An 11,914-nucleotide genomic window follows, 5' to 3' on the forward strand; every position below is an offset into this window, starting at 1 on the left:
AGAATAGCATGATTTGGTTATTGGGCAACTCATCATCCCCTGCCAGTAATTTGCTTTGTCTGTCTAAATTAGGAATGGGGATCCTGTGGCCCTCCAGATGTTGTTGGATACAACTCCCATCAGCCTCAGCCCTCATGGGCAATGGCCAAGGATGGTAGGAGTTGTAATTCAACAACATCTGGAGGATCATAGAATCTCCAAACTTAGAGCCCTGTTCTTACTGTTCAGCATGCATGATATTTCAAATTAAAAGGTTCTATTGATGGAAATGGGATTAGCAGAGAGTGCTTTATTTTTATCCTGCCTATCCTTTCTCCAAGGAGTTCAGAGTAATGCACATGGTGTCCCGGCTCCATATACCCTAGCTCCTTTTTATCCTCACTTCAACCTCATGAGATGGGACAGACTGAGAGATAGTGACCTTGGGCCTGGCACTCCATGACCTTCTTGGCAGAGCAAGATTTTGAACCCATGCCTCTCTCTTCTCACATTGGCTCTCTTTACTTGAGTATCCAAGTTTTGCATCCCAAATCAGTAGGGAATTTACAGAATTTTTTTTTCCTTTTAAAAAGATTTGGATATAATGACCAAGTTTGGATAACATGCCAGAGTTCATCATGGGTTATTTAACCCACAACAAACTGTGGTGCCCATGGGCAGCAAGTTACATATCCAATCCTTGCTGGGGGAATTGTTGTGTTGTCTGAACCCAGCAAGTGCAGTTTATGCAAGGGTTTACATAACCCATGGTCTGTTTTATGGTTATGAGAGGGTTGTTTAATCCCTGAGTTGAGGTTGCATATTCAAAATGGCATTCAAAATGGCAGCCATGTGTACCGCAGCCTCAGCAGGGTCTCTCACGTCACGCAAAAAGCCCCATTGTGTAAGCAAATGTACATTTAATAGGAAAAGCTATTAAATACAGGCAAAGCAAGTCTGGTTTCTATGGCAACAATAAACTAGCCACCTTAAAGTAAGAAGTACCATAAAAAGGGAATGGAGGTTTTTAAATTAAGAATCGTAAGTATGTTACACAGCCTTAGATAAAACAAAGGTCTAAACTGTAATTGCTACTATGGCAAACTCCACCACCCTTTTAAACAGATCTCTACCCTCTCTTTACAGATCTTTGTTTCTGTGCTACAGGAAGAAGACCTGTCAAAAATAGAGGACAAGAATCTACCTCTATTTATAAACCTCAGGTCCCAAATCTGTAGAATAGGAAATGTAAAAACATTCTTCATAAGACTACAGCAGCAAGGACAAATGTACAAATGATTCCGTATCATGAATGCAAAAATGAAGAAAGATGCAAGTGATTGTTTGTCAGCTGCAGGGTGTTTAGTATCATTTTTGCTGGAAAACCAACATTGCTCCCACAACCCATCCCAAACTGCTTTCAAGACTCAGGAAGGGACCAAGTCCTGGCCCACATCTCAGTCTGTTTAGATCCACTCCACCTGGCCTTATTTCACAAACACAGCAGGAGACATCAACATTTATCTATGAAGGTTTAAATTGGGATATTGCTGGATCTGTTATTTCCGGAGAGTAGGTTCAAGTCAACTGAAACCTCAAGCACCCACCACTTCTTCGCCATTACTTAGTTTGGGGCAGCTGGGGCACAGGGAGGAGGAGGAGGTGGAAGGCGGTGGCAATGGCGGCTGCTCCAGGACCACAGCAGAGTGTCCATTTCTGCTAGGGATGGCACTAGAAATCCCAGCATCCCCACTGGGAAAAGTTATGCTACTCATGTCGATGATCACAAGGAATGCTGGGACTTTGTGTCCCATGCCCAGTAACAAAGGATGCTCTGCCAAGGATCAGGAGCTCATGGCACTACCTTCCCCTGCCGCAGGTAAGCTTTCCAGGCTCCTGGTGAGCAGGAGAAGGAGAGACAATGGTGGTGGTGAGCCTTTTCTCAAGCTCTGCAAGCACACAAACTAAATGCTTACAAAGGTCCAACACATTTTAGGTAGATCTAGAAAAGGATGCTCATGCAACACTCTTTGAATACACTAAGCTTCTTCACACAATTTTTCATATATCCGACAACTAAACAAAGTGTCTTTCAAGAAATAAGACTCATAAAGGGAAGGGCAGGCATGATACAATTGGACTCACAATGGGGAGGGGCGAAGAAGCAGTGGCTCAGATATTTCAGCAAGTATGACATTTACTTTTCGGCTATTTACGTTTGTGGCAGCCCACATTTCCTCCGAATATGATTTACAATCTGTTTTGGTCTCCCTCAGATTACAAGATAAACTCTGGAGAAATCAGAGCAATAATAGATTCATCTAATTCTCCTGAAAAATACAGGCATTGTGAAACAAAAAAAGAGTCTCTCAGGAATTGCTTGCCTGTAGCTGATTACACACACAGATCAATAAAGCATTACTGGTCAACTCTAGCTGTCCGGAACAAACACAAGACAATACATTCTGCCATTACTGGACAGTCACTCCCCATCTGATTACCACCTAGAAAGTTAATCTTCTGGTTATTTGGGAGTTCAGGGCAGCAGCCAGCTTGCTGATTTGTAAGTTTGTCAGGATCCAACTCACCACTAAAATGAGAAATGTACCTGCTGTAACCAGGTGATTCCAGAGCTAAATCTGGTATTCTGTATTTAACAAAGGCTGCATCTCAAGTTGACTTAAGAGACAAAGTCTATAGCTAGTATTTTCCTTTCAAAGATGTTGAATTGGCAGATTTTTATTGGGGTGGGGGAAGGAATCACAGAGCAAGCACCTGCAATTAATCTGTTTAAAAGAGATAGAAGAACAGATTTCTAGTTCTAAGGATGCATAGGCCCTTTCTACACCTAAGGATTATCCCAGGAAAATGGAGGGATCATCCCTGCCTGCTCCCGGGATCCCCTGTGTGTCATTTGGATGCACAGGGATGATCCCGGGGGCGGGGGGGGGGAAGGCAGGTGTAGAAACAGCCCTAGACAGGATGACACAAGCAACCATGTATTTTTTAATCAGGAATCAGTATGCAAATCTGAAGGCAGATGGGCCATTTTTGAGGCTCCTAGGGACCTAACAGGCAATGCAGAGTGTTAGTTACAAAAGCTGGGTGTGTCCATATTCCAGCTCAACTGGTACATAAATCTCTACAGCAAAACACATTGGCAGAGAGCCACAGGATAAAATGTCATGGTTTTGGTTGGAAAGAAGCAAAAATGGCTAGCATATTTTAAGTCAAAGCACTTGTTTCCCTGTACATCATATTGATTTAAACACTACTCATCATCCAGCATAAGATCAGTTGGCCTTTGCTTCCATGAACCTGGGAAAGGGGAAATTGGAAACACTATTCACACATCTATCACACAGAAACAAAATCCTGTTGGTAACGCTGGGCCAAAGTAGTTAGAAACATAAAACAGGAGGACTTCATAAGTGAAAGGCTTGGGACCCTCACCATCTCAGCCATTGCAATATAGCCTGCTTACCTTCCAATACCACTTCCTTGCCAGTCTTCTTCAGGGCCTGCACTGCCTCATCATGTGTTGCATCAGAGAGGTCAGCACCATTGACAGAAAGAATGGCATCTCCTACAAACAGTGCCTCAGTCTGATCTGCAGCTAGCCCCTTAAAAATCTTGGAGATCAGGATGGGCATTTTATTCTCTCGACCACCTTGAAATAAAACCAGAAAGAAAAGTCAAACAGTCTGATATTGTGTTTGTAAGGAACACTTGGGGGAAAAGCAGCACATGCTTAACAGAATATTCATGGTGTGCAACCTTCCCCCACTTCCTACTTGAAGCTCTGGTTAAAAAATGCCCCACGTACCAAACATAAAATTCTTTTGGTTCAACTTTATGGACCAGTAGGATCAGTTCTAGCTGTGTACAGGTGACCTTCACACTTTGCATAGTTAAACGATGGAATTCGCTGCCACAAGGTATAATGATGGCCACCAATTTGGATAGCTTTAAAAGGGGGTTAGATAAATTCCTAAAGGAGAAGGTTATCAATGGCTACTAGACCTGATAACTATGTGCTACCTCCAATAGCAGAGGCAGTAAGCCTATATACACCAGTTGTTGGAGAACTTGGGTGGAAGGTGCTGTTGCACCCATGTCCTGCTTGAGGGTCACTGTGCGGAAAGAATGATGAACTAGACAGACCCTTGGTCTGATCCAGCATGGCTCTTATTGTGTTCTTAAGACCTGTAGTTTGTGAGGCTCAGATGCACCATTTGCTGTGGCCAACATCTGACATGCGTTTTGTGCCTATTATATTTCATTTGTAATTGACAATACATATTCAGTATGATAAAAACACTTTCAAAGATTGCATTACATAAAAATTAGAAAAACTCTCAATGTTATTTAAATACATATGCTTGCTTATCCTGACTAGCCTAAGTAGTAGGCAATCATCTGACCTTGTAAATGCAGCTTCAGATGTCCAAGTGTACAGAGGATTGCAGCCCAAGAAAGAATTATGTCCCCATTGCCAGCCAGATCAAAAGTGGCAAGGTCAGCTATTTCACACCCACATGACCTGGAAAGGACAGAGTGCTGCCACTTTGCATGGTGAACCCAAGGTGGTCAGAAGCAGAATGGGAGAATTCTTCTTTTCCCTACCCTACCTCTTCCAGGTTAAGGGGTCAGTGGAGGGCATCTTAACCAATAGCATCCACTTTCTAGGTCAGCCTTTCCCAACCTGGTACCTATTAGGTGTGCTGGACTACAACTCCCAGCATCCCCCAGGCAACATGGCTAGCTGGGGGTGCTGAGAACTGTAGCCCAAAGCATCTGGAGTATGTGAGGCTGAGGAAGCCTGCTATTGGTTCTATACACATTTTCTAGCTCAACAAACTCCTTTCTAGAAGGCCTCCAACGTTCTCAGCACTCCTTCTCTTTGGAGTATGATGTCTGATGAGTTGCTTACACAGTAGGATTACATCGGAAAGTCATTGCTGATACCAAACTCCCCACATCCCCCCCCCATTTCAAAATACCACCACTGTGGCATGGGACTGGATAATGCAGAAGGGACAGCCACATGACACAGATATCAGATGAACTGATGGACATGGTTCACTGGTTTCAAAGAAGAAAGTACTGAATTTTGTGTGTTTTTTAAAATGGTTTTCAGATGACTCGCAGAGTCTATAAACAAGGTTGTAATGGAAGATATATTTCAATTGTTTCTTGATATCCTCAGCAAACTGGGGATGCTTTGCTCTCCACAATCCCAAAACATGGCAGTAAATTTGAAGACCTTGAAATATGCCATACTGCATCTAAAAACATGAGAAGAGCCCTGCTGGATTGGGGCAATTGTTCACCTGAACCCGCTGCCTTTTCCACATACAAAATGGTGGCCACTACACATTGTGAAGTTCCGCAGGTTAATTAAATATAAGAACATAAGCAGTGCCATGCTGGATCAGACCAAGGGTCCATCTAGTCCAGCACTCTGTTCACACAGTGGCCAACCAGCCATCGGCCAGGGATGAACAAGCAGGACATGGTGCAACCCATGTTTCCCAGCAACTGGTGCACACAGGTTTACTGCCTTGAATACTGGAGATAGCACACAAACATCAGGTCTAGTAGCCATTGATAGCCTTCTCCTCCAGGAATTTATCCAACTCCCTTTTTAAAGCCAACCAAATTGGTGGCCATCACTACATCTTGTGGTAGTGTTTTCTATAATTTAATTATGCGCTGTGTGAAGAAGTACTTCCTTTTATTTGTCCTGGATCTCCCACCAATCAGCTTCATGGGCTCTAGTATTTTGAGAGAGGGAGAAAAATGTTTCCCTATCCACATTCTCCACACCATGCATAATTTTGAACACCTCTATCTATTTTCCAAGCTAAACAATCCGTACTATTATTGTTATTACATTTATATTCCACCTATTTCCATCCAAGGAACCCACACAGGGAACCCAACCCTGTGAAGTGGGTTTGGCTGAGAGTCTGTGACTGGCCCAAATACACCCAGTGGATTTCCATGGCCGAGTGGGGACTAGAACCCAGATCTCCAGACTCCCAGTCCAACGCTTTAGCCATTATACTACACTGGCTCTGATGTAATCTTCCCTCATTTTAGCCCTTTAATCATTTTAGTTGCCCTTTTCTGCAGTTTTTCCAGCTATATAAAATCCTTTTTTAGGTGTGGTGGTCCAGAACTGTACACAGTATTCTAAGTGTGGTCGCACCATAGATTTGTATAAGGGCAGTATGATACTGGCTGTTTTATTCCCAATTCCTTTTCTTATAACCCACAGTGTTTCCAAATAGTGCCCAGCTGATGGTTTTGGAAAGCCCACACGTAGGTTTATGAAGGTGACAGCAATCCCCTCTTTGTTCTCAGCATCTGGCATCCGGAGGCATGCTGCCTCTAAAATGTAGTCCAGCCTTCCTCAGCCTGGTGCCCTCCAGAGGCTTTGGTTTTCAACTCCCATAATTCCTGACCATTGGCCATGTTGGCCAGGACTAATGGGAGTTGAAAGCCAAAGCATCTGAAGGGCACTATGTTGAGGATATTGCGTACAAAACTAATAAGTACAACTGAATCCTAACTAAACTAAATCTGAATGTAGCAGTCACACACAGAAAGATAGTGTGCTGGTTTTGTATGTGCAAAGCGTTTTTAAAGATGAGGTCTACAGGTTAATCTAAAAAGTATTAGAAAACAGCCTTGCCAGAATTCCATACAAATGCTCTTTTGGAAGGTATCTGCATGATAGGAGCATGGGCCTGCACATTTAGTGATCACATTACTAGGAACTAGTCTAGATTAGCTGATTTCAAGCAGTCATGATGTACAACTGCATGATCATTAAGTCATTTAAGGTGCAATCCTATACATGTTTAAACAGAAAAAAGTTCTACAACTCTCAGCAATCCCCAGCCAGTCAGATCTATTGCAGCATAAACTTTTGTGAACTGGAACCCACTTCATCAGATGCAGAAGCCTGAATAACATTGACTCCTTCGCCTGCCACTGATACTTAAAGGCCAAATAAAGTTTATGATTATTTATTACATTTGTATACCACCCCATAGCCAAGGCTCTCCGGGCGGTTTACATAGGATAATCCATAGGATATCACCGGACATAAAGATAAATTTGTTTCTTCTACAATCACCATTACAACCCCTAACTCAACCCTAGCCAAAAAGAACCTCAAACTCCCCCAAAGACTAAGTTCCTCCACAAAGTGTACTGTCTCCTCTAATTTTGAAGATCAAATATAGTATAGCATTATAATAGTTTAACGAGTACCATCTGAGGGGACCTGATTCTTCATAATTATGCCACCATGACCTACCCATTACCCATGGCCAAGTTCACGCTTACCCTACTTTGAGCATGGGTTGTTGTCGAGCCATAGCTTGTGTTGTGTGAACCCAGACACTAACAAACCATGGTTTATTAACTATGAACAACCACAATTCACAACCCAACAACAAACCATGAGTTCTCTTCATGGGTTGTTTGTGGTTGACAAACTATGATGTGTTAACACAGCACAACCATATTTCAACAACAATTCATAGTTCAACAACAATCCAGGGTTCCCCTCATACTCAAAATTGCCATGTTGTGTGAATCCAGTCACAGAGACAGTTTGCAGATAACCCTAAACAACCCAGAGTTCATTAATCTGTGGCGCTTAACATCATGCACTGGCTGCCATTTTGAATATGCAGAACTGTATGTGATAGAGCTTATAATTGCTGTGGCAGGCACGCACCAAGGCTTGCCATATCATGCAAATCCAGGCAGCGTAGATATGTGAGGGTTAAATAACGCTAGAACAACTCATACCAGGCTTTGCAGCATGCATATTTTGGATATGCAAGTCGTGCCAAGAAGCCCCACAGATTAATTAAGCCACGGTAGTTTAGCATAATATGTGAACTGGTCCATAGCATCTTCCATCTGTTTTTCTCTTTATATGCAGATCTCACAGGTGTCTTTTCCATTTCTAATAAGTTCAATTCAAATGAAAAGCCTTCATTGACAAAACATATATCTGCCTTTTAAAAATAGTCTCTCCTACATTTTAAGACTGCATTAACATTCATAAGGAATACATTGTATTCTAAAAGGGGGGGGGGAGATTATGTGAGAACATGGAAAGCATACTTTTACATTAGAAATCACTTACCTGTGCTCAGCCCAACAGCAGATATTCAAACAATCAGTAAATATACAAGAAAAAAGAAGATACATGGCACAGGTAACAATTCCCAGATCTTCTTACAATTTCAAGAATCCAGCTTTACCCATTTAAAAGCACAATGTGTTTTATCCAGAAGTAAGACCCATTGAGTTCACTGTCATTCACATTTCCAAATAAATGTGCACAGGTTTTCATCCTAAATTTTGATTAGAAGGACATATTGTTTCCCTTGCCTTTCTGCTCACCAGCTGGGGTGGATTAGAAAAAAATGTAAGTGATGGCGCCTGTAACTGCAAGGCCCACATTCTAATTTTACAGGAATAGTTACAATTTTTAACCGAACTCACATTATGTTTGGAATGTACAGCATACATGCTGTTTGCACCAACTCACATGCAGCCATAATGATGGAGACTCCAGTTGTGCCAAAACATTTGTCCAAGTTAGACTTCATGGTGGCATAAACCTTGCAAGTGACATTTCTAGGGTTGTGAGGAATGCCAGTGTGTCCTTTAAAGGTAGGGGAATATCACAAAGTTGGGCTCATGCACTTGCTGATAGCTATTGGACAGGTTCCCAGAGTTTTCTTGACTTTGATAATAAAATCAGACAACTGTTCTATCTGATGGGACTATTTACAATGTGGAAGTAAAACAAATACAATGGGATTGAAGGCGTCTGATGCCAAACTACATGATAATAATTTATCCCTGCCCATTAATTACTAGAAAGTTCAGATTAGCTGAATTTAGACAACCATAGAGTCTACCTGCAGTGCCGTTCAGGTGATTTAGACCTTTATACACTTACCTGGGAGTAAGTCCCACTGAACTCAATGGGGCTTCCTTCCGAGTAGACATGCTTATGATTGTGCTGTTACTGTTGCTTCACACTTGGAAGTTTTCCTACATGTAAGTAATCTCTGCATAGAAAGGGTTCTTATATGACGTAGCTTTTAACCTTAACGAGATATCACAGAAAATCCAGAAATGAGGTAGAGGTTTGAAGCCCTCCTTTGTCTTAGAAATCAAGTGTGTGTGTGTGTGTCAGAGAGAGAGAGAGTTTAAATTGGAACCTAAGGGTCACATTTTGCTGAACACATGTTGATAAGCATTAGAATAAAAGACAAACTTTAGACTAAAATAATAAGGCTCAGATAGCTATGTTGGTCCAGTTGCAGAACAACATTGGCAGGAGCGATTATTTTAAAAAGTCGTGTATTACAACAACCCGCATTCACAATGACACACGTGAACTTTAGATTAGGCAGAATTCTTCCTCGGGTGGGGTGTCTAAGAAATGCCTTCCTCTGAAAACGTGCTCAAGTTCCTCAGATGCCTAGGATCGACCGAAAGGAAGAATGCAGCCGACACGCCCGCCAAGTTGTTCCTTTCAAACTTTCATACAGTTCCAATTCTTTAAAGGCAGCTGAGCAGCTCCAGCAGTGACTGTAATTAATACCCTTCCCGGCTGCTTGTGAACTCCAAGTGGGACTTTCCTCGAACGCTTTTCTCCCCCACCCCCCCCGCCGCTTGATCCAGTCTTTGGGAAATGTAAAGGAAGAAAAAAAAACTGATTTCGGGGGAGATATTTGCACAGCTAATCAGAGGGGATAGCTCAAGTTCGTGAAATGTCATCTTCCCCGCTGCAGGGCAAGGAAGGGCTGGACGATGTTAGGCGCCCCAAAATAGCCAATTCCCAAAGCCTGGAGACCAAAACGGCAGCTCGACTACAGGGGGGGTGGGAGAAGCTTTGGCTACACCCCTCTCCTGGTGCCAAGGGGCAGCAGGTCGAGACCCGGGCTGGAGGAAAAACAAAACTGCCCTCAAAGTTCGCCAGAGTGGCGAGCAAGGGAGGCTGGCGAGCCGCGGCCCCCGACCCCCATCGCTGCCTCCCCACTTACCTTTGATGCTGATACCGAGCCCCCCCACGTCCTGCTTCACGATCCGCACGGTGCGCTTGATGTTGGTGAGCGAGTCCGGGACGAGGGCGCACGGCTCGCCGCCATTCAGTTGCACCGGGCTGGGCGGTGGCTGCAGCGGCTCCTCGGCGCCCTTGCCGCTGGGACTGACGCTCAAGAAGTCCTCGGAAAGAGTGACCAGGACCCGCAGCCACTGCTCGCCCGGCGCTCGCAGCTCCAGCAAGCCGCTCTTGGGCGCTCTCCGGCCGGCCGCCATCTTCAGCGCATTCCTCGGATAGCCGCCGCCGCTACTACTACTACGCCGCCGCCACCGCCTCTTGGCTGCCTGGAGCCGGGACACGAAGCGAGGAGGTACCGACCAGGCGGCGGGCGGCCGAGCAAGCAGCCACCACCCGCCGCTTCCCCGCCCACGGAGCCGCCCCTGGACCCTCCCCTCCAACCCCGGGAGGAGGGACCGCCGCCAGCATATGGGGACTCGGCCGTCGTCTAGCGACGCCCCGTCTGCAGAAACACCCCAGACTCATTTCTCGTAGGCCAAGAAATCACCGGAGCGCCGCTGTTTCCACAGCTGTGGAAAGGGGGCACCTGAGCGAGAGCGGCGGGCCTTCCCGTCACCTCGTAGCAGTCAGGCCAGCCCGCCACGCCGCCACGCCACGGCCCTGATTGCAAGGCTCTCTGCGTGGGGGCCGCGGTTGCCATCCAGACGAGCCTGCCGTCACATCACGCCTCAGGAAACCGGGGGAGGGGTGGGTGTGTTGCTACTGTTTTTACCGGCAGGGCTCCTGTATCTCAGCTTAAACATCATGGTAGGTGGAGATCTAACAGGTAACGTTTTCCCATAGCGTTGCGTTTCCACGTGGGGAAAGGCTGAACCTGCTGAATTGGTTTTCTGCTGTTAAAGGCGCCATAGTGCTTCTCGAAGGGTGGGGTACTACTACTAGGGTGACCATATGAAAAGGAGGACGGGGCTCCTGTATCTTTAACAGTTGCATAGAAAAGGGAATTTCAGCAGGTGTCATTTGTATATATGGAGAACCTACTGAAATTCTCCCTTCATCACCACAATTACAGCTGCAGACGCTATACTACAGTAACCAGATTCAAAAGAGGGCAGTGAACCTGCAGCTTTAACTTTGGTGATGTAGAGGAAATTTCACCAGGTTCCCCATATATACAAATGACACCTGCTGAAATTTCCTTTTCAATGCAACTGTTAAAGATACAGGAGCCCTGTCCTCCTTTTCATATGGTCACCCTAACTACTACTCACTGGGCTACAGCTCGTGGCTATCTATGCCTTTGGAAAGTTCAGCTGGTCCCAAAATAAGGCAGCCGGATTGTTAGAGGGACTGGCTGGGACGATCATATTACGACCCTGTTTTGGGATCTGGCTTTCACTCTGTTTCCGGGCTCACTCCAAAATCCTAGTATTAACCTTCAAGGCAGGAAATGGCTTGGGCCGAGGTGACTTGAAGGCAATCCTCCCCCCGCCCCCATATCCCTACCTGAATCGTCTTCTGCTTCTGCCCAATCACGTGAGATTCTACCATGGAGAAGGCCATTTCAGTGGTGGCGGTGGCAGCCCAGCTGTGGAACGGCCTCCCCAGAGAGGCTCACCTGTCACCTATGTTGTGGTCATTTTGGCACTTGTTTTATTTCCCCAGGGGTTTTTTTGTTCTGATTTTTTTTTTAAGACCTTGGATACTACTGTTGCTGTTTTTAGTTTGACACTATTTTAGCTTGTTTTAAATGTTATGTTTGTTTTGTATTTAATTTTGTTTACCTTTTTTTTGTACACCACGTAGAGAACATTAATAGGTTGTATG

At 44.7% G+C, this 11,914-nt stretch overlaps 1 protein-coding gene across 1 annotated transcript in view; it reads right to left on the minus strand.

Moving 5' to 3' along the window:
- Positions 1–10,495, minus strand: part of SNTA1 (syntrophin alpha 1) — a 69,036-nt gene extending 58,541 nt beyond the window's left edge. The window contains exons 1-2 of the mRNA XM_063145018.1: positions 10,071–10,495; positions 3,464–3,649 (exon numbers count right to left, since the gene is read on the minus strand). Coding sequence (XP_063001088.1) covers positions 3,464–3,649; positions 10,071–10,344 — 460 coding nt within the window. The 5' untranslated portion in view covers positions 10,345–10,495. The remainder of the gene's footprint in view (positions 1–3,463; positions 3,650–10,070) is intronic.
- Positions 10,496–11,914: the final 1,419 nt, after the last annotated feature.

Source organism: Elgaria multicarinata, chromosome 1, assembly GCF_023053635.1.
Source record: "Elgaria multicarinata webbii isolate HBS135686 ecotype San Diego chromosome 1, rElgMul1.1.pri, whole genome shotgun sequence".
Classification (NCBI taxonomy): domain Eukaryota; kingdom Metazoa; phylum Chordata; class Lepidosauria; order Squamata; family Anguidae; genus Elgaria; species Elgaria multicarinata.